Source organism: Drosophila novamexicana, unplaced genomic scaffold (genome assembly GCF_003285875.2).
Source record: "Drosophila novamexicana strain 15010-1031.04,08,12 unplaced genomic scaffold, DnovRS2.1 tig00000932-arrow-arrow-pilon, whole genome shotgun sequence".
Lineage (NCBI taxonomy): Eukaryota > Metazoa > Arthropoda > Insecta > Diptera > Drosophilidae > Drosophila > Drosophila novamexicana.
This window is the reverse complement of record NW_020824832.1, coordinates 1,289,457-1,313,437: the sequence shown is the minus strand read 5'-3', so window position 1 is coordinate 1,313,437 and position 23,981 is coordinate 1,289,457. Positions and strand designations below refer to the sequence as shown.

Sequence of the window (23,981 nt, the reverse complement as noted above, 5' to 3'; positions counted from 1 at the left end):
AATTTGTAAAGTATATTTATATACTATAATTTCTACATATATATATATTTTATAATTTGTCTATGTTAACACACTCTTTGTAACTGGAAAATTGAAGTATTTTTAAAATGTATTAATTTTTATATTTATATATATATTTTTAATGTATAAATATTAAAAATTTGTACATACTACTATTTTCGATTTACGAAATGAATCAATCAACTAAACATTTGTCTTTAATTTTATGATATAATTTAAAACACCTCCAAGTTTTTTTTTTTTTGGATTAAAATTCTTTTATTTACAGCTGATTTGCTGTTACTACAGCTTAGCAACTTTTATCAGCGTGATCCTATTCATACTTACTGGTAATACATAAACAAAATGTTATGGATATGCCTTAATATTCACATTTTGTGTTCATTATTGTTGTTAATTACACACTCACATACACATGTGTGTTTGTTACAATGCAAATATTTAATACACCTGCAACGAAACAAATTCAAATTGTACAGCGCGCTTGACTGCAGGCTCTCTGCTCGCGTATTCACGCTCTCACTCACTCTCTCTCTATTTCTCTGTACGTGCATGTTGTATTACTTGTGCGCGCTCAGTTCAGTCGCAGCTGTTCTCAGTCTGTTATGCGCCTATGCTCTCAGCCGCTCTCTCTGCTGCCCAACAGTAACAGTTCGGTTTGCGGCTCGTTCAGTCCACGTAAATACATCGAGGAGTGTGGACGCGTTGCAGTCGGATTTGAAATCGACAATTTGAGCGTGTTTTGTGCATTGACAAACGGCTAAAGATTCAAAGGCGATATTTATTAAAATAAAATATCGTTTGTTAAATTCTTGATTTACTTTTTTTTTCACGTGCTCTGCTGTTATTGACAACAGCAGCAATCGCGAGTGAGAGATTCGCATGTGAACTTTGTGGGCCGCAGAATGAGGCCAAACTGATTGTGAATCTGATCCAAATTCAGATCCTGATCCTGATTCTGATCTTGAGCACACGGCCCAAGGTATACGGCATACGGCATAAGGCCTCAACGACTCCCATCATTGACTAAGATTTTCAGCTTGATTCCTTCAAATGCTGGCAGCAAGTCTTTTGCTGGCGTTGATCGCCGGCTTGACGCAGTGCAGCGGCCAGGCGCAGGCAGCGGGCAGCTCGGCCAACGGTGGCAGCTCCAATGGATTACAATGCCAACGCATCGCAGTGGCCGCCTGCCAGGGCCTCGGCTACAATATGACCGCACTGCCTAATCTGGCCGGTCATACCAATCAGCTGGAGGCTGAATTGCAGGTAAGCACCTCCCCCATCTACTCACCCGCCCCCCATACCACTTGTGCCCGATTCCTGCGTGACGATAAGCGTTACTTTTGTGTGGCCATAAAAACCATTCTTGACGCTTACGTGCGAAAACCAAAAATTGTTAAAAAGTCACAAGCCATTGCGAAAGTTAACCGACTGCGACGATTGAGACAAAGCCAGAGACGGAGATGGAGACTGAGATGGAGAGGCGGACATAGACGGATCTGTAACTGTATATATGGACATGACTGGAGCTGGAGCTGGAACTGGAGCCGTAGTCAAAGCTAATGTTGTGCCTGTTGCTCTGACGTTGACGGGCCAACTGGCGGCAGCTCATCAAAGCGCCTCCACTTTTTTTCAGCTCTTTCTTCTTCTTCTTCTTCTTGTTTTTTATGTACACACATATAGTTTTTGTGGCTTTTCGTTTTGGCTTTGTCGTTTCGCGATGTACAAAAGATAAGGCAACAAAAACAACAACAACAACAAAACAAACAAACACCAAACTATAAATTGAAATAAGAAATGCGCTCATAATGTCAGCAGGGTCTCCGGACACAAAATCCAATTAGAATTCTATTAAATTCGAACTAAACTTTAATTAAGCTAAGAACTCTAGAAATGTATATTATAATAATGTTTCAGTGAGCGCGAATAATAGTTTAAGCCTGGTTATTGTAGGAACTGTAGAAAAGTGTCTTATAATAATACTTAACTAAAGAGAGCAGGTGATAAATATGGAGCACATATCGCTAGGCAATTCATATGTATAATTCTAAGAAAATTCAAGAAATTGATTTCTTGTTATACCCTGAACCCATTTAAAAATGGGTATAAGGGTATATTGTATTTGTGCAAAATCCAAATGTATGTAACAGGCAGAAGGAAGCATCTCCGACCCCATAAAGTATATATATTCTTGATCAGCACCAATAGCCGAGTCGATCTAGCCATGTCCGTCGGTCTGTCCGTACGTCCGTCCGTCCGTACGTACGTCCGTATGTATGAACGCAAGGATATCAGAACCTATAAGAGCTAGAGAAATTTTAGATGTAGATGCTCCTAGCTCCCGCGCAGATCGAGTTTGTTTCCGATAATCGATAACTTGCTCCGTTTCCAAGTAATCGATAAAAATCGATATCGATATCCTGTTTTTTGGACAATTTTGGTAAATAATAAGAGCTAGAGTCACCAAACTTGACATATAGCTTCCAAAATAGATTATATATATATGCATTTGATGTTGGAAGAAGAGGTTTCAGGGTATTCCCTAGTCGGGAGCTCCCGACTAGAACCTCTTACTTGTTTTCTTTTTAAATTGAGTTATTAAGCACCCTTAAAATTGGTCTATTTTATTTATATTATTTGAGTCGAAATATGTTCATATTTCTATGCCCCTAACATATCTGTTTATCTAGAGAAATATGAATTAAGACGGTTTCCAGAAATAATTTCTTCTTTTTCGAAAATATAATACAGTACGCTGGGTACTAATAGAAAATGTAAAAAGTTGTGAAAGAAATCAAAGCAATATAGAATATAGAGCTCTATTGGTCGGTCAGACTATCCATATTCTTTTTCATTCTAGCCCCAGCTTAACCCATTTTTAGCCAAATTTTCATTAATTTCCGAGTTTTCTTTATCAGATGTTACAATTAGAGTTCCCAATATGAAAAAAAATCAAAGCATATAAAGCTTTAATGGCAGCTCAGACTATCCAAATTTTTGGCAACAATCAACTTTTCCTTTTCATGCTAACCCAGGCCTAACCCATTTCCGAGTCTTCTTTTATGAGAAGTTACAATTTAAGTACCAAATGAAGTCCCGCTTTGGGCTGACCCTGGTCAGTTACTCAAAGACTTCTGCTATACCAACCTACATGTGCAATATAGGATTAGGAGGTCCCTTTCATATGGTAACCGCTAAGGACTCTATTATCTATGGGATGGCTGTCTGTCTGTTGCTTGGGTGTGGCATGGCCCAACATTGGGGAGCTGCTCTACTCTACGCATATCTAGACAAGAGTGCAAACATCCACACAGCCACACACACGCATACACACACACACACACACACACACACACACGCACAGGCACAACAGAGTTATCATTCAAAAGACTTTGGAGAAGCGACAGCCGCAAACATTTAATTGCTTTTCAATGTAAAATGCTGGCCGCTATCAGTGACGTCGACGTAGGCGTCGACGTAGGCGTCGGCGTCGCTGCCGTCTTTGCATGTTCCAGATAAAATGATAAAAAACAAAAAAAAAAAAAAGAAGCGGAAAAAACAATAAAAAAGGGCACAAAAAAATGACGAAATAAGAAAAAATTGTTAACTAGAACCAAATCTGAGCGTATTTTGTTTTTTGTTTTTTCTGTAAGTGCATTTGAGGTCAGCGTCATTCTTGGCCATAATTTACCATTGAAATAGTCGAAGCGAGTGCGTGCCTAAAAAGCTAAAGAAGAAGCATCAAAAGCAGAAGAAGAAGCACAGCCTGAGCCGGATAATGCCGCTGATAATGGGCAAAGCGTTTAGTGAAAATCTAGAGACCTGTGACGAGGCGAAAGAAAGAAGAGGAGGAGGAAGGTAGAAGCGAAAGAATGAAAGAAAGAAGTGAGAAATGTGCGACGCGTAGACAAACGTTGCAGGGGTCGCCAGACGGTAGTCGGGTGTCGGGGTCATGGTCGGGGCCTTTCTTTTGGCCAGAGTCCATTAACACCTTGGGCATCGTGCTCTTTTGAGAATATCTTGCATTTCATGCCGCTGCCTCCGCTTCTGCCCCTGCCCCTGCCACTGCCCGTGCCCTAGCCCCTGGCCATGCGCCGCTTCTCGTTTTGGGCATTGGTCAATGGATGCTGCGGCGTTAAGTGCAGCGGCCTGGTCCGTGGCAGGTCCGGGGCTGATTGCAGCTGCTGCTACGCCAAAACCCATAAAACTGTGCACTATGCCTCGCACCGTTGCTCTTTGCATTTGCCTTTATCTGCGTGCCAGTTGCCTATGCCGACTGCGGCATACCCTGCAAAATGTAATTGTTAGAACCGACTATGGAGGGCAATTATAAGACTCGGTTAAAAGCGCAAGTAGATCAAAGTATATGTTGCCATCAAAATAGATACATCAAACCACTGAAAAGCAAAGTTAATTCGATTTTATTTGCTTGGAAAATATTTTATTCCATATAAATACTTTTCGTACATGATGCATGGTAATATAGATATTTTTTTCAAAATATTTCACATTCTTCCAAAACAAATTATGTTATCCGCATGCAGGGCAATTTTTCGCATTTGTAGGGTAATTGCTAGTCGCTCATTACAATTGCTTGTCTCTCTTTTTGGAGGCGTTCGGTCCATGTTGCCGCCTACTTTGCCTTTCTTATCGCAGCCTGCGCCTGGCGCTGCTGTAAATGTTCATCTTGTGCCCTAAATGGATGTCTGTCTGCCTCTCGCCCTGCCGTTTTCTCCCACTCTTTCACACACGTTCTCTCTCTCTCTCTCTCTCGTTTTCTCTTTGTCTGCTAAGATCAACAAAATGTAAAATTTTGCAGCCACAGGGCCGGCTGCCTTTTAGATGGTCTGTGTGTGTGTGTGTGTGTGTGTGTGTGTGTGTGTATGTGTGTGTGCGTGTGCGTGTGCGTGTGTGTGTAGACGAACCTCAAACAAAAGTCGAACATGTTTCAAGTGGGCAATAAAAACGAAATCGGAAGCACATAAAGCAGATCAAAGAGTTTTCAAATGCAAACGGATAGAAATAACACAAAAGACATCGAAATCAAAAGAAAAGCCCTACTAAAAACCCACCACCGCAGCCACATCAACAACAACAACAACAACAGCAACAACGACAATAACAACTACAATAACAACAACAAGAACAATCATCAAAAGCTTTGAGGCCAGATGCGAATGCAATTTATACACTAACTTATTCCAAAACCAAAATATTCCAATTTTATTCCTTCAAAATATTCTAGTACAGAGCATATCAAGGCACATTAATTGAGAAAAATGTGTAGAATGTGTACTTATAGCTAATATGTTAACCATTTGAATTGATTTTTAAATACTTACTCGCAATAAATATGAATGCTCTAATCTGTAAGGGCTCGAACATGTCTTATATTATATCTGGATATATATATAGGATATATATATAGTTTATTTCAGGAATATTTCTTAATATCCCTAGTAGAATGCTTATTTCCATTTACTGCTGGGCAGAAAAACGTGCTTGGATTAATATTAACTATTAATCCATACTATACTAATATATCTTGGTCGCTATAATATAGTATGGAATAATATAAATTATAGACATCATTGCTTGGACATATATATGTATAAATATATTGGCTGAAATTAACTTAAGTTTCTCCATCCCTCTCTCTCTCTCTCTCACTCTCTCTCTCCCTCTCTCTCCCTCCCACTCTCTCTCTCTTTGTCACTATCCCTCGTTCTTCCACCGCCCTCTACATTTAGCACCCACCCCTTTCTCATAGACCACTTCAACAAGTGTCCAACTTCTTCAATTAAATTTCCAGCGTTTCAATTGATGTTTATCTATAAGAGGTTCGCGCCCAAACTAAGGCTAAGGGTTCAGTGGTGGGAGACGTTGGGGCGGGCTGGGGTTCGGGTTGTTGCAGCACACGTTGAATTAATTTGCTTGTAATTGTCCGTTGACGAGCACTTTGTCGGCATTTGGTCGTAACGCCCACTGGGTAAACAGGGAACAGAGACGGCAATACGAGTTATGAAAGGGAGCGAAATAAGCTGTAGGAATATTGGGGAAGTTTGTGGAAGGGTCGGGAGCGCGGGCAGGCGGGGGGCTGGGCAGCACTGGTATGCCTTGTGGAGAGATCTGGCATTTATTTGACTTGACTTGTTTATGCCACAACGCAGCTACCTTCCCCACCTGGCCACCCACCCCCTCCCCCATGCTAGATTTGTATTTGTCCATTATCATTTCACGTGTCTAGGGGGCGCAGGCGGCTGCAATGGGTAGGTGGGGAGGGTTGGGGGACGGCCTTACGTGCTGTCATGTTTGTCATATCGCCGATAAAGAAAATAGAGAAAAAAACAAAAACATGGGCCCGCTCGCAGTCGCAGTCGCCGTCACACTCGGAGTCGCAGTCGCAGTCGGATTTGTGCCTTAAATATGACAGATGAGTGCTCAAACAAGGGAGACTGTCCCCCCTTCTCCTGTCCCGGCCCCGGCTCCTATCCGGGCCAAACTGTTGCGCTTTTTAGCGTTTATGTAAAGTAATTGTAAATATTTGAACAGCGTTTGGGCGCTGTGTTTGGACAAGGCATTAGCCCCTGACGCAGCGAAGATCTGAGAGCCGAATTGCCGGCAATCCGCCCAAAATGGTCCCCCACTCACACTTGCGTGGAATGCCAATGGTAACCCACAGACAGCATAAGCACACATCACATAAGGCCGCAAAGCTTGCACCATAAAGACGAAGACGACGACGTGGACGACGACGTGGACGACAACGAAGGCGACGGCGATGGCGACAATAAAATTGTTTGATTTTCGAAATCAGGGCCCATTAGGCAGATTGCTCGCTGAAGAGGAGGGTGCAGCAAGGCAATTAGGACCAGGAGACAGGGGAGTTAGGGGGGGGGGGGCTGGCTTCATTGCAAATTTGATAAACAAAAACAGAAACGTTTCAAGTAAGAGCAGAAACCTAGACCCCCTTCCAAGTGCCATAAATGTTTATAGCAATTATGCCGCTTATCATTTGCCCCAAAGACCGCTGCCTGTATCAGATATATATATAAAGCAATACAGCCATAGCTGCGTCTACCCATATCTGGGCATGATTGGCTCACAACTTGATTAAAGAAATAGGCGCAAAAATATTTACGCTTATTTGTTTGCGGCCAATATTCAAAATGCAGACGCAAACGCAGATTATAGATTCCTAGACGTGCCCCAATCCACCCGCCCCCAGATAACAGCCATGCAAACCAGATCAAAGTTTCCACCGTGACCATGCCCATGTCGACGTCTGATTAATACGCAACGCTGTGATGTCATCAGAGTCCAAATACAAAAATATACAATCGAGGTAGTGCAAAACAGGAACCTATTCCAAACTCAGGCTTATGTTTGCTTGTTTTTTTTTTTTGTAATATTGTAATCTATACTGGAATATGATATTCGCCCAACGGAAGCCTATCCCAGTGTAGAATCTTTTGAAGCAATTAAACAGCGTGGACTTTGCTTGAATAATTTTCAAATTTTCAAGTCCATTGAAGGCAGCTCGCGTTGATAAATTAGAGATTAAGTCTTACACACTGTGCCCTTTATAATGCAAACATAAAAATTTCTTATTAGAAAAATTATGATTATAAAAATGAATATAAATATTACTTATTATCAATGTTCAACATTATAAAAATTATTTAGAAAATATGCAAGGTTTTATTTATGAAATATTTTTTATATAGCTGAGATCTACCTAAGTAAATAGAATATTTTATATTTATTATTTAAAATAATAACAATGAAACGTTCCTTTATTTTTGCACTCCTTTCACCATATCAAAATCCATATATACATAATATTTGATTATTAATATTATTATTAATAGTATACAAATTATAATAACTCTTTTTATTAGTAGTGCTATCATCGATATCATTCTCATTATCAATATCTTTATTAATGGTATGTTCATTGCTCTTATTATAAAATAATAATAATAATAATAAAATTGTTATATTATTTTCAGTATAAGTATTAGTATTGGATTTACTATAATATTTAAGTAATCATTATTACCCGAAAATTTTTTATTATCATTTTCATTATCTTTATGATTATTATTATTAATTTTATCATTTTTATCATTATCATTATTATTATTAGTATTTTTGTTACTTATATTTTAATATTTTCAATTGATATTATTTTCTTAAAATTTTCTACTGCATAACAGTCTCAATGCCCGCATTAGAATTTGTTTTTGTTTTTTATTTATATATTTAATTTTTTGTTTGATAAAAACTTAATGTGCTTGCATTGCTATCAGCTATCAGTTATTTTTTTTGTACAACAACAGTCAGTCCATAAATGTTTTCAGCTCTGTTGTTGTTGTTTCTTAGCAAAGAAAAACTCATCCAGAGTTAATCCGTGGCGGCGTTTTGATAAGAGCCGCCTATCAGACCGACGCTGAAATGCCAAGCGCCAAGTTGTTGTTGTTAGTAGAAGCTACCAGCTTACGTTTTCAGCAATATGCGTATATATACATATACATATGTTTATATAAATATATATATTTGTATTGTAATTATGCGGGCAACGTTCGTAGAAGAAGCAACAAAGACGCAGCGAATGTCAGGGCGGCATTTGAGGTGACTTAGCGATGATAATGTCAAATGTTTGAGTGCTGCCGACCAGGAACAACAGCAGCAACAACAAAAACAGCAGCAACTACAGCAACAACAACAACAACAACAACAACAACAACAACAAATATGAGGGCCCTGGGCATAATGCATCAGTTACATATAAACAAATGACTTTGAAGTTTGGCGCAGACAGTTAAAGTGGCGTGTGTGTGTGCGCTTGTGTGTGTGTGTGTGTGTGTGTGTGTGTGTGTGTGTGTGTGTGTGTGTGTGTGTGTGTGTGTGTGTGTATGCGCGATGGTTAGCTATGGATCGTTTGTCATTCGATGGCCGGCATAACTCTGCCGACTTGAAATAATGATGAAGCACAGCGCAATGTTGACGAAAACATTTTTGACAAAAGGTTGCCCCGATCCAGAGCCGGAGCCAGAGGTAGAGGCAGATTCGGCGCAACTGTTGCCATTGCCACTGGCAGTGGCAAACGCAGTCGCAGTCGCGGTCGCAGCCACCAACAACAATTAGTTGGCCCGGCATGGACGACAACAACGACGACGACCCAAGGCACAAGCACGCAAAAAATGCAGCAACGTTTTTCAAATGCCGCACCAGGGAAAAAGGCAGCCAGGAATGTCAGAGTAACGATGCGATGCCGGTGAGCGAAAAAACAAAAAAACGAAAAATATAACACACAGACATCAGAACGCGTGTAGTCGACTGACAGATGCCCTGTAAGGCGCTAAAATAAATGAAATTCTCAAAAATAAGTATGTCTAAAGCTTCAGCGATATCATATATACATACATACATATATACATATATACATATATACATATATATATATATATATATATATATATATATATACATATAGTGTCCAAAATATTTACTAACATCGCTTTTGGGCCATAGAACTCGAAGCAAAGCAGTCCGAAATCCACCCCCAAACCCCTCAGTTTAATAAGATGACAAATATCAACCAGAGATTTCAGAGATATATTAAACTGATCTGATCTAAATAGCCTTCACTTGGTAAACAGCTATCAGCTCGGCTCCATACCCTGCTGCCTCTTGGCCATGCACATTGACACAATTTTCTTATGCCGCATTTGCCCAAGTATAGGGTATAAAAACAATGCAGACAACGAACACAACAAAAACTGCGTTGGCCTGAAACACAAAAAATAAAGCAAAAAAAGTCAGAAAAAGTCGCAGCAGCAGCAGCAGCCGTCGCAGCAGGTTTGTGTCTTAAGTCTTTTGTTTTGCAGCAGGATGCTGAATGCCGACGCGGCAGAAGATGACGTTGAACTGTACCAGAGTTGTTGCTGTTGTTGTTGTAGTTTATGCTGCGCGTAATTACATGGCAATTAAGTTAATTGAACTGCGCGCCTGCGCTCGCGTGAATTGCTCAGGCTAAAGATAAGTACCCCACCCTACCCGCTTCCACCGCGCAACGAGGCATCTGGCAAGTGCGCGACACGCTGCCTTAAAAAACAAAAAACAGCTGCAATGCGCATGCTTTTTATTGCTTTTGTAGTTGTTTTACTGCTTTTTTGGCAACATTTTGGTGGCTTATCCATGCGTCAGGAAGCTGACAGAATTTTCAGCCCCAAAACTGAGACAAGCTGCCAGCCAGCCAGCCAGCCAGCCAGCCAGCCAGCCAGACGCAAGTGCAGCAGACTCGCATTGAATACATTAAGCAGAGCGCAAAGAGCCCGACCAGCGTCCAGTTCTGTGTGTGTGGCTGGGTCAGGGTTGCTGCTGCTGCTGCTCCACGTAACCCGTCTATACAATGCCCGGAGACGTTCAATTGTAACTGTAGCGTGCGCGCAATTGCTTTCATGTACTGCCAGCGGCTGGCAGGCCGCAGAGTTGAGGCCCCTTTGAGCTGTCTGTCGGTCGGCCTGGCAGCCGCATTGGCAGATTTCTGCCAAAGATTAGCCGACGCTGTCGCTGACTGTTTGTCTAACTGCTGCCAATGCCAAGCAACTGCTGCTAAGCTCGGAAGCCAATATCCAAGTACGAGCTGCAGTTGCGGCTGCCTTTGCTACAGCAGCTGCTCGTGTGCTTAGATACACTTTATATGTGCCAGACTTATATAAGCTCAATCTATATGCTCAAGTCCCGTTTCTCAAGGGTTGAGCCGATTTGATAAATCTAATTCAAAATCCAATTTATATTTCATTTAAAACCGACCCGGTTGCCGAAGCAGTTGCCCGAACCCAGACCCAAGTCACGCCCAATCTATTTGCAGAGATGACAAACGAAGGTATGAACTAGAATATGGGTTCGAAGCTATAAAAGTCAGACTATTGGCTTCATCTATCTATATATCTGATTTGCAGCTCTGGCTAAACTTATAATGTGCTATGATCTTATACTTGATTTCTTAATGGTATAACTTATATGGGAAGGATTGTTTGCAAATTGAAATTTTATTTTATATAATTATTTCTGTGTTATTTAATTTACTTCAATTAAATACAATCATAAAAAGTTTTATTTAAGCACGTAAAAGGTGAATGCGAAGTTGTAGCCTGAAAAAGAATATATCGCCTACTACAGGGTATTTAGTCTGCTTACTTGTGGCTAATATGCCTGCCTTTGGTATTAGTTTGTTGCTGCAGCAAGCGCATGTCAAGTGTTTCTAGTTTTGTGGCCACACACTGTGCTCGATGCTGGTTGTCGATGAGATTTTGCCTGCCTCTAGCATTGGAGCTGCCATTAAGCCTTCTAGCCTTTTTCTGCTGCGGCCGCAGCTTTGCGGCATTCCAGCCTTCCGCTGCCAGGCAGCTTGGCAAGAGCTTAAGAAGAACTTCGTTTCATTTCAATTGGGCTTTGCCTTTTGAATGACAATCGTCGCCAGTCAAAATGTCAATTAATTGTGAGAAGACATTTATATGTCGGCAATGCCGGCCGTTGCCGCAGTTGACAGTTGCATGCCGCGAACTGCGAGCTGCAACTGCAACTGAATTTGCTGCTCCATCAGCTGCTTAATTACGTAAACAAAAGGCCAAGCTGATTGCTTTAGATCTATCAGTTTCGGGATCGCGATATGATGTCATCGCGGCTTTGCCTTTTTAATTGTTTATTTTATTTTTCGCTGCGGCGGCGGCTTCGATTTATCATCGCATCGTTGTCACGCGGCGGCGTCTTAATTATGCAAATTAACGCTGACGGGCAACACAAAGCTCCAAATTCACGTCTCACGTTGACCTGTTCCCGAAATACATTCTCCCTCTCCTTCTCCCTCACCCTCCAGCACCTGGCCGGACGCGCACTCGAGCCGTGTATTCATATTCATATTCGTACACTCAAAAAACTAAAATTACAGTTTTCCTATTTTTTAAAATAATATTTTTTATAAACAATAGTTGCAGAATTTGTTGGAAGATTTTTTATTTACATTCGACTTTTTGTGTTTGGTTAAAAGATTTATTATTTGGACTGGTTTTATTTATTTTTTTCAATAAATCTCAATTATACTCGAAAATAATTGTTTTTGCGATTTGCAAAAGATTTATTATTTCAAACGATTTTTTGTTTTATAATATTTATTATTTTGGCTTTGACCTATTTTAGGTTCTTAAATTAAAAAAAAAAAACAAGTTAGAGGTTCTAGTCGGGAGCTCCCGACTAGGGAATAACCTGAACCCTCTTCTTCCAACATCAAATGCATATCTATATTCTATTTTAGAAGCTATATGTCAAGTTTGGTGACTCTAGCTCTAATTATTTACCAAAATTGCCCATAAAACAGGATATAGATATCGATTTTTATCGATTGCTTGGAAACGCAGTAACAAACGCGATCTGCGCAGGCACTAGGAGCACCTACATCTAAAATGTCTCTAGCTCTTATAGGTTCTGATATCCTTGCGTTCATACTTACGGACAGACGGACAGACAGACAGACGGACATGGCTAGATCGACTCGGCCATTGGTGCTGATCAAGAATATATATACTTTATGGGGTCGGAGATGCTTCCTTCTGCCTGTTACATACATTTGGATTTTGCACAAATACAATATACCCTTTTAACCCATTCTCAATGGGTTCAGGGTATAAAAAGTCGATTTGCCCCACGAATAATATTTAAAATATGTATTTGTATTTGCTATAATATATTATACAATTTTTGAGCTTTATCCGGTTCTGATTGTGCTTTACTTTAAATGTAACTTATCTATTTCGATTCTCCTGAAGACTTAAGACTAGAGAGAAACACAGTATCTCTCTTTGCTTCCAAATAAGAGACACTTAATTTTTTAAGCAAGCTAAATTTCTGGTATGAGGCAAGCTGCTTAATTCATGACTTATTATTGCTCAAATGTACAATACATTTTTTTGAGTGTATTTGTAGCTGAAAGAGCGAACTCTGTTCGCTAATTGCAAGCGCTTTCAAAGCAAATTAAATCAATTGGCGCACTTCAAAGCCGCCGATGCCGCCCCAAAGCGGCACCCAAGCGGCAGTTCAAGCCCCACCAACCGCCCAACCGCTTGTCGGCCCGCTTCAGCTCGTCTTTCACCCATTCCCCCCTGGCTATTGATCCGTGTGCCTGATTTTGACTGCGCACAGGCCTTCAGCTCGTATTAAATGGCTAGCGGGCAGCTAAATCAAATAAAGCGCAAATCTAAAAATGCACTGACAACAACAAAAACAACAGCAACTGACAACAAGATATAAAACTGCCGTCTTGCTAAAATGAACATCGTGAGCGACGCTTTTGTCGGCTGACCAAACTTGACTTTGAGCCGGCCAAGTTGCTGCCAAGCTTTAAGATTTAGTATCTAAGCCAGCTCTCGCCGTGTGTGTGTGTGTGTGTTGGTGAGTGCTTAGTTTGCGGTACTTTGCAACACTTGTCACTTGTGGCAGCTGAGCAATTTGTGGAGGCCACTGCTACAGGCCGCCGCCTAGATGCATCTGCAAGATACCGAAACAATAAGCGCTTGAGAGATACACACACACACACACGCACACGCACTCACACACACATATGCACAACTCATTCATAGTTCGCGCTGTCTTCTCATCATCGTAGCTGTGTGTGATTGGCGGGCGCTGAAAGCTCAAGTATCCGAGCGGAGATATTAGAGATCACGCACCGCATCATCATCATAATAACGCTTATCATTATAATGATCATTAGCATAATTATTATGGAAATCAGTCACGCAGGCAAATGATGGGAACGTAACTCCGCCGAGCTGCCAACCAAATATATGTTCATACTACAACATTCTATATACACGAATAATTGCAGAACTCGAGTCCCGACATGTCAGCGATGAAAGTATAAAGTATATTTATATCTATTTCTGATTAGCGTACTCATCTGTCGGTCTATCTATAGATACTTTTTAGCAAACTTGGTTCAGATACTCGTCGAAAACCGGCGCACAAAAAAAGTTTCCGATGTTTGCAAAAAGTTTGTTTGTTTACACAAAATCCCTAACCCACTCGGCAATCGCTGGCTTTATTATGCTCTAAGATCTGAGTACGTCGGCAAATGTACATTCACAATTGTATAGCTATCAAACTGGGGGCACTTTGCTTACACAAAGATTTCTAACTAATTGGGCTACTTGTTTTTTTTTTTTTTTTTTTCGAGTATTTAGCGAAAGATCAGTTTATCAGGTCATGTATTGAAACTAAGCTATACGAAAAACTCTTGTTTTTAAAACCATTTGTTTGCCTTTTAAAAGTGGCTTGGGTTGGTTTGGGCATCGCAGCTTCGGGAAAATAAAAAAATATTATAATTAAAAAAAAATATGTTAGTATATAGTTATAACTTTTAAACTAACTTCTGAAATACCTTTGGATACTTTGGTCTTCTGATAGGATTATATATGGATACACTTCCGTGGGGTTTGAATACGGATTCTGAGAGAAAGACTGGCCCAATCGGACAGCTCAGCTACTGAGGATATCGAATGTTTGATTGATTTCAATAGACATATTTTAAAGCACATGCAATTGGTTTAAAGAAATTTTGGAATTAAGCACATTGTATATTATAACAACTAACTTTTTTTGAAGTTTGCGACTCATTAAGAAACAAATGTCCTAGATATATTACGTGATTTCCTGATGCTTAGGACTTTTCTATCAATTGTCCAGGGTTTGGGATATCAATAAGATATATACTATAGTATATTGCAGTCCAATAACAGTATCAAACATAACAATATATCGCGTAGAATTTCCACCTCCGATACCTGCATATTATACTATGCTAAAGTACGCATCATTTGAGGATTTTTCACATCTGGGAAGGCGATCGCAGCGCTTTGGACAACTGCCGCTGGTTCCTATTAAAGTGCATCCAACTAATCTCTTAACCAATTCAGGTGCAGGGGCAGCGGCAGCGGCAGGGGCAGGGGCAGAAACAGAGCAGAGTGGCCAGTTTAAGAGGGCAGCAACTGGTGGCAAGTTTCAGTTTCCAGTTGCCAGTTGCCTGGCGCTTAAGCCTATAATTTGTATGCCCCGAATGGGTGCCGGGTGCCGGGCTGCCAGCAGGTAGAAATGGAAACGCGGAGCGTAGAAAATTATAAATTAATCCATTACTTAAGAGCAGATTATGCAGATGTCTGGCCGCATTAAATGTCGCCGACGCGAGCGCGTAGGATCCTGGATAGTGGCATTAAGCGTTAATGAATGAACATGCCGCCAAGGTAGCCAGTTGCGGCAAGTTGCGGCCGCAGTTGCCACAAAGCTACACAGATACGTTAAAGTAGATATATATATGTGTATATTTATGTATAGCTTTATGTGAATGTCGGCTGCTGCTGTTGTTGTTGTTGTTCCTTTCAGATATTCAAAGCCAAAGTGCCGCAGCAACAACAACAACTACAAAAACAACATTGCTCGATCGATGGGGCAACATTAATGCTTTGCCTTTTGCCTCGCTTTGCTTTCATTTGACTCGATTTCGTTGCGGCCAAATCATTAATCAAAATCGAGAAATCATTAAGTTTGCGTTTACGCTCAGGTGTCAACTATGCCTCTTGCTGCTTGATGTTGTTGTTGTTGTGGCTGTTCTTTGGCTTGTAATTAAATTGTGAACATGGCCGGGCAACAAGCCAGCGCCGAGACTGAGAGCTGAAACATTATCAAACTGAAACAAGATTAAATGTTATTTAGCTTTACTCGTGACGTTGTAAAAGTAGAAAAAAAAATAATAAAAAAATGTGTGAAACAGGCTGCGTGTAAAAAAAAACTGATGGAATGGCCGCGAGTCAAACAAAAAACGGCTAAAAACGAGAAAGAACAGCTCCATCACACCGATGCTTAAATACCCTTGTGCTCTCATACCAATTACAAAGGTTGTTCCTTTAGAAGCCATTGAATATAACAGTTCCAGAGTGTAGCTGGTGCATGCCAAGCTTTAAGGTATCTTCCAATACCAAAACATTTGGATCAACTCTCAACTCAACTTGCAATCCTTAAAAGTTCGGCGCAAGACTTTAGATAGAAAACTGCGCTGTTTTAAATATTGGGGGATCATGGAAGTATATATCATATTAATTAAAACAGGTTCTATTGCTATTCATGATCAAGAATATATACACTTTATGCCTGTTACATACATTTACGCTTGCATTACATTAAGTTATACCCCTTTTACACATTTAAAATTTTTTTTTTAAATCTATTTGGTGCTGGAATAAGAGGGTTCAGGGTATTCCCTAGTCGGGAGCTCCCGACTAGAACCTCTTATTAGTTTTTGTTATTATTGGGCTAATAGTTATATTCATATAATATATGTTTCAATATTATTCTTTACAATTAATAGTTATATTTTAAGACTTTTTAGGCATAAGTGTTGGTTTTTTTTTGGGCACCCCCTCGCTACATTCTTCATTGTAGGCTATGGTCAAGCAAAACGAATTTGTATGCTTTTGTCGGGTGTACGACGGTGTCGCGCTGGCGCGGCGCAGCGAATTGCGGCCTCTTTTTTGCGGCGGCTGCGTGGCCAAAAAATGCTCGAAGCGTTGCAGATTGCATTCGATGCGCAGACGCGAACCTCGTCGTTTGGGAATGGGAATGAGGCAGTGGCAGGGACGGTGGCAAGTGGCAGAGGCTGAGGCAGTGGCAGGGGCAGGCGATATGGCCAAGCCGAGTTGCCCTTTTGCATTTTGCAGCAACAGCACAAAGCGGCATTAATAACACATTTCAGACACTTACTTTTGGCCGGCCGTTTGTTTGTGGCCTAAAAGCGTTACACAGCTTTTGTACCGACCAGCTAGTCGCTTCTTCCCTCTCTCGCTCTCTCTTTCTCTCTTTCTATCTCTCTATCTCTCTCTCTCTCTCTCTCTCTCTTTCTCTCTCTCTCTCTGACTCGCTGTGTGCCTCTCTCTTTGCGAACTTGTCTCTTTCTATGGTTGCGGTTGGCCTGTCTATTAGGTTGATTGCCTTTCAGTTTTTGGCCTGGCTTATGACGCTGACCATAATGATGATAAAGACGATGATGTTGATGATGGTGATGATGATGATGAGAAGGCCCAGACACTTGTTGCCATTGTTGAAGCCTGGCTGCAGCATCATTAAATTATTATTACCTACGGTCATAATAGACAACCGCAGGAAAGAGAGGCAGAGTAAGAGAGGGGGAGAGAGGTAGGGAGAGAAAGAGCGAGATAGGTTGGAAAACAGGGAGTGCAAGCGAGATAGATACACTCGATCTGACAATAGTTCATAGGCGGGTGCCTCAATAGTAGCATACAAAAAATATATCCGACTTTGTAATACCCCTTAACAGATACGTATATTTAATACATTTTTGTCTATATATTTGTAATATCCGTGTAATATTCGTAGATAGGAAAAAGACTTTAAAAATATATTTTAATTTTCATAATCTATTTATTATAAAATATATATATAATATTATTATAAAATTTTAAAAATATTAAAAAAATATAAAATTGACTTAAATATAAAAATAAATTAGAAATATGCACTATGTAAATTAATTAAATTAAAAACTTTTATAAAATTTGAAATATTCAAACCATTTTAAATTAATGAAAAAAAGAAAAAAAATTTGAATTATTTAAAATGCAAAATATAAATTTGTTATATTTAATAAATTTATATTTTCTATCTTTTTTATATCAAATTTTATTTGTATTTCTAAATTAATATCATTTTTTGCATGAAATTATTGGTATGCTAAATATTAAAATTGCCTTAAAAAAAAATCGAAAATTGGAACTATAATGCAAAATATAACTTTATTAACTAAAACTTAGCCTGCTTTATAAATTTGTTAAAATTAATAAATTTATATTTTCCATCTTTCATGTTACTTACTTTCTTTCTATTTCTCAATTATTATTAATTTTGGCATATTTCTAATTTTATAATAACATATTGCATTTATTATGTTTATATATCTATATATTTATAATTAAATGTTCCACATAGTGTACAATGTCGTATGGATCACGCATATTTGATTCTTTTAAGGTTGAAGGGTATACAAATTGGAAATTGCGTGCCTAATTCGCTGTTCCACATGCCCAGCGGCGGTTGAGTGGTTGTATGGCTCTTCTGTGTGGCTATTGACTGCCCTAATGTACCTTAATTATACCTGCAACAACAACAGCAGCAGCAACCACAATAACAACAACAGAGCAAAGCCAAAGTTGTGGCAGCTGAATACAAACTGAAGCTGAGCTGAAACACGAAAAGTTGGAATCGGTGTCGGCGTCTGAGTCGGAGTTGGAGTCGGTCTTGGGACCGCATGTCAACCCATCAAATGCATGTCAAAGTGCCGCACTGGGAGTCACAATGCGAATCGCACACTGCGCGCCCGTTTGGAGGCTCTTTTAAGCCTTTTGGGCTCTTTCCTGAGAAAACGTATCCCTAATTTGATGCAGTCTTTTTTTTCGCTGCTGCTGCTCTTTTTTTGTCTCCTTTTTTTGTGAGATACGCGCTTAAAACCACACCGAGTCGGGGCCCAAATCCAAGACCCTTTTGGCCGTCTAGTCGGAAATTCCGCAAACTCATAAATGTTTTATGCTTCGGCCGGACTCAGGGTTCGTCATCGTCATCGTCATCATTTGACGGACATGTCTGGGGACCGTTTGCCTTTTATATTATTATGTATCATAATTTCTTTTCTTTTGTTTTTGTTCGCATTTTCCGGATTATTTCGATTGAAGTTGATTCAGGCCCCGCAATTAATAGCCGCAACGCAGATTCAAACGCTGCGGAAACTGTTTTTCCAACCAGTTTCCATTTGCAGCCAGTCGGATTGCATTGCGTGTAATTAGCCAACAATTCCACTCAACACTTGCGCGCCTGGGAATGCCAGACCATATCGATATTGACTCACCTCAATGGCCAGCCTATCGCATGTGCGAAGTTTGTCGCTAATTTTCACACAAGCCACACATTTGCAACCTAATGGCACATTAAACAATGCTGCCAAATAGTATCTGCAGCAATATCAGACTTCAAAATACCCTACACTCAAATCAGACTTCAGTCGCATAGGCAATATAATAACTCTGTCATGTGCCTATCAAAGCTCTTGTCAGTATGATCTCAAGTGTTAGAAAGTTACTTAGAAATTGAATCTAACATCTGAACTGGCAACACTGCAAATTTAACCTCTTGTCAAATACTTTTGGGCAGCTATTCGGTCTATTGTTAAGCTTTGGGCATGGAACTGATATTGTTAATGTTAATGTATTGTTGCCTTACAAAAAACACGAATGTTACTCACACGATATCATATAAGGTTAATATTCACTTTTATTTATGTCAAAGTTAAACATTTTGTGATACATTCCAATATACCATTTAGCTTAGAACAGTCTACTGTTAACATATGAGCCCAAAACTGCAATTGCTAATGATAATCCAATGCTATTTAGCATACCACACAAATGTTAGTAATGCAATGTCAATAATAACTTTTATTTATTGTGAATTTATGTGAGAGTGAAGCACATGAATAGCCTGCTGTTAATCTTTGGGTACAAGACTTCAACTGCTCATGTTAATGCAATGTTATTTAACAGAACACGCAATTGTTAGTCACAGCACGCCATTTTATTCGCACAATTGGTTAACTTGCAATAACTTTTATCTATTAATTGTGGGGCTAAGAAATTTTGATAGAGCTAGTCAAATCTATTAACGGATTGGAAGAATATGTTGGTTAAGTTTTGAGACAAAAAGGGTTTCACAGTTAGCTAAGCAGATTCAATAGAATCTAAGCAAATGCAATTAGATATTTTATATTTTTGCCATTGCTGTTGTCAATTTTCAATTGTTTAACGATTGTTGTTGTTGTTGTTCTGACTAGTCGAGGCTGTCGGCAAAAGAACAAAGAGATAAACGCACAAAGCTCGACTACGTGCGACTACATTTTTATTGCATTTTTATTAGATAAAATTATAGACATCAATGAAGAACAACAGCAACTACTACAACAACAACAACAATAACAATAACAATTACAACAACAATAACAATTAACAAAGCCAACGGCGCCGCCGCCGCCGCCCCTGTCCAGGCTTGAGGTGTGAATGGGAACGCCGACAATTTTATTGTTTAAATTTTTTCTGATTGGTTGTTTTTGTTTCGCCTACAAAATAGAACAGAGTATTTTCTGTTGTTTGCTGTTTAACTTTGCACAAATATTTGCCGTCTGTTTGCTTGCTTTTCACGAAGTTCTTTTGTTTTTTTTTTTTTAACTTATCAAACAGCGCATTTCGATCTAATTATTTGCCGGCAGGCTTTTAAGTTCCCTGCCCACTAAACTGCCATAAAATTAAAAATTTGAATAGTTTTGGGCACGGAGAAAGATGTGAAGATTAAATTTATTTCAATTTTTTTTTCCATTTGAATAAACATTAAGTATATTCAATTCATATTTATAAAATACATTTGTATGAACACAAAATAAATTACCTATATATTCAAATTTATACAAAACATGTTTTACGTAAATTAATTATAGACAACTATATATATAGATTTAATCCAGTATAGAGAATATATATACATACTTTCAGACACTTTTCGACTAGCACATTTGCTTTAGATATTGGGTAATAAATATTTCCATGAGAATTCTTATGGGCCTTACGGACTTTCCAGATGGATCTTGTCACATTGCTCGTTATCCACACTTAAATCAATTATATTCATTTACAAGTATTATTAATTTTAGATATACCAACAATTATCTAATCTCCCTCCTCTCGCTCTTTTTTTTCGTGTCTCTTGCAGATAGCCAAACTTTTGCCTCTGATCGAGTCGGGCTGTTCGCGGCGAGCGCGTTTTCTGCTCTGCTCCGCGCTGTTTCCACTCTGTAGTCCGGACGTGCCACGCCCAGTGACCGCCTGCAAGTCGCTCTGCGAGACAGTGAAGGGCGAGTGTGCGGCAAATGCGGCGCCGGAACTGATGCAGCTGTGGCCGCAGTTCCTCAGCTGCGATTCGCTGCCGCAGCCAGAGAATCACGAGCTCTGCATGCAAATACCGCAGGAGGCGGCGGTTGGCGAGGGCGGACAAGCCACTGCCACGGATAGTAGTGGCAGCGGCGTCGGCGCCGGCGCAGAGCACTCGGCAGCGGCAGAGCCGCCGCCGCAGCAGCAGCAAATGTACTGGTCCTGGATGGCCTGGAAGATGTCCTCACAGCTGAGCAAGTCGCCGGCGAGCAATGGCGTCTTGGGCGCTGCGGCGAGCCTACGCGGACTGTGTCCGCAAAACTTCAGCCTGAGTCCGCTGAATCCCGAGGAGTGCCTGCCACAGTGTCAGCGCGACGCATTCCATACGACGCAGCAGAAGAAGCTGACGGAGAGCCTCATCCTGGGCCTGTCCGCGGTGTGCTTTGTGCTGACGCTCTTCGCACTGGTCACGTTCTGGGCGGAGCCTACACGCTTTGGATATCCGGAGCGTCCGGTGCTTTTCCTTTGCCTGTGCTACAATCTGTTCAGCGTGTGCTACCTGGAGCGCATCGTGTTTCATCAGGCGCGCAGCCTGGCGCTGCTGCAGCAGCAACAGGAGCCGGGACGGGTAGGCCGCGCACCCTGTGCCCTGACGCCGCCCTGTTTGGCCTCGTATATCAGCACATCGTACCTGAGCCTGTGCGCGGCCAGCTGGTGGCTAATCTTTGCGCTCTGCTTCTATCTGTCCTCGCACAAGAAGTGGTCCAGCGAGGCGCTCGAAAAGCGCTCCGGCCTATTCCATGTGCTCGCCTGGGTGCCGCCATTGGCGCCGCCCATTGCCGCTCTGCTGCTCGAGCGTGTGCGCCCCAGCGAGCTGACCGGCATGTGCACAGCGCCCGGATTTGTGGAGTTGCCTGCCCTGGCCCTGCTGCTCCTGGGCCTGTATTTTACGCTGCGTGCCTCCCGCTCGCTACACACGCTGCAGCAGCAGCTGCAGCCGACGCTGGCGCTGGCGCATCAGCGTTTTGCGCAGATACGCAAGCGTTTTGTGGTCTTCTCGCTGCTCTTCTTCCTGCCAACGGCGGCGGGCGTCGTGGCCGCCTTTTGTGAGCGCTACGTGGACGCGGTGCCCAGCTGTTCCACGCTGGAGGATTGCGCGCCGCCTGGGCAACTGAGCGCCTGGCCAGCGCTGGTGCGCATCTTCTTTCAGCTGGTGGGCGGCACGCTAACCGGCATGTGGGTGTGGTCGCGCAAGACATGCGAAAGCTATCGCAGCCGGATGGTGGCCGGTTCGCCCAGCTCCTCGCTGATGACGCCCAACAAGCTGCCGTCCGCGGCTGCCCTGCCCAAGAAGCATCTCTATGCCAGCGGCAAGTCGATGCTCTCCGCTGCGCCCCACGCTGCGCACTCCGCGGCGCCGCTCTATGCGGGCATCAGCTTTCACAATGTGCCCGTCTATAATCCCAATCAGTCGCGCGTGTAGTGTCGGCTTGCCCGGATCTCAGCCTAGTGCCTAGCTCGGGCAGGGTATTCGCTGGCCTGCCTAACAAATTCACTGATCTATGAATATATATGCCTGCATAGCCGGGCGGCTTTCAGCTTGGATCTTAATCTAGCCCGTTAGCCCGTAAGCCTAAATGAAATGTGTTAATAGCTTTAAATTCAATTTGAGTTTTTGTTAAGTGTAAATAGTTTTTTTTTATTATTATTATTAATTATTATTTTTATTATTATTTCCCTATTTTTAATATGTTCATAAGCATTGAATAAAATTAAAAAATAAATTATAAAACTATTTCTCGTTATCTTACAAAAATGAATTCTTTCCTTTTTCATAAAAAATCGTTTCAAGTCAAGAAAATTTGTGAGCGTTTAAAAGTTGTGTCACAATTTCTATTTGTTATTTAAAATCAGGTTTTTGTTTTTGAAAGGTTTTTGTAAGGAAAATCAATTTTGATATTTAAAAACATTAAATAAATTTAAATAAAAAAAATTTAATAAATACTTAAAAATATTGTAATATTTGAAAATATTAAAAAAATGTAAATATTTAAAATAAAAAAATTATTATATATAATTAATTTTTTTCATATATAAAACTCAATTGAAAGGGAATAAATACGGGTTTACGAACCCTAGCGCGAGGCATTGGTTTGAACCGTGAACGACGATTCGGTTCAACAGTTGATTCAGACTTGTTTTTAACTAAATACATATATATATTATTGTATATTAAATTATTTATATATATATGAATATATATATATATATATATATATTCCATATAAATATATATATATATATATATATATATATTTATATGGAATATATATGACTTACCACATTCTCTAACCCAGGGTTTATTTTGGGTTATTTAAATTTAATTAAGGTTTATATTTATTTGTTCACATTTCGAAACACAGATTGTCTTAAGAACATATGTATGCGGTTCAAGTTAAGCATCGGCCGGTTCTTGGCAAACAAAAAGGTAGAATTTCAAGTTTAAACCGGTTCGCAGCCTAGGTCAACAAAAGAGAGTTGAGGAAAGTGAGCGACAGCAGGAGACTTTGACACAAAATGGAAGCGGAGCTGACATTTAATTGCATTGAGAGCCGCCAGTGTCTGGGCAGAGTTAAGTGTGGCTTCTGTTTTTGGCGAGCGGAGCAGGGATTGACGTCTTGGCTGTTGGCCAATTAGAAATAATTTTAATGAGCGGCTCTCAAGTTAATGGCAGCAATTGTTGTTGGCGCTGCCGCCACTCGCGGATGGCAACCCTTTGTCCAGCCACCCTGCGAGTGTCACAGCTAGAAAACACACAACGGCAGCAGTCGAGGCAGCCTGCAATTAATTTGATTGAAGCTGCCACACGGCGTGCCTTGCAACGTTTCTATCTTACAAATTGCCGTTGCAAGCAGCAGCAGCAAC

General features: G+C 40.7%; 1 protein-coding gene across 1 annotated transcript; it reads left to right on the top strand.

The window, feature by feature from the left end:
• The first annotated feature begins 724 nt into the window (after positions 1-724).
• Positions 725-22,733, top strand: LOC115765131 (frizzled-3). The gene is made up of 2 exons (XM_030708527.1): positions 725-1,287; positions 20,899-22,733. The coding sequence occupies exons 1-2, from the start codon at positions 1,075-1,077 to the stop codon at positions 22,537-22,539; spliced, it is 1,854 nt and encodes a 617-aa protein (XP_030564387.1). The 5' UTR covers positions 725-1,074; the 3' UTR covers positions 22,540-22,733.
• Positions 22,734-23,981: the final 1,248 nt, after the last annotated feature.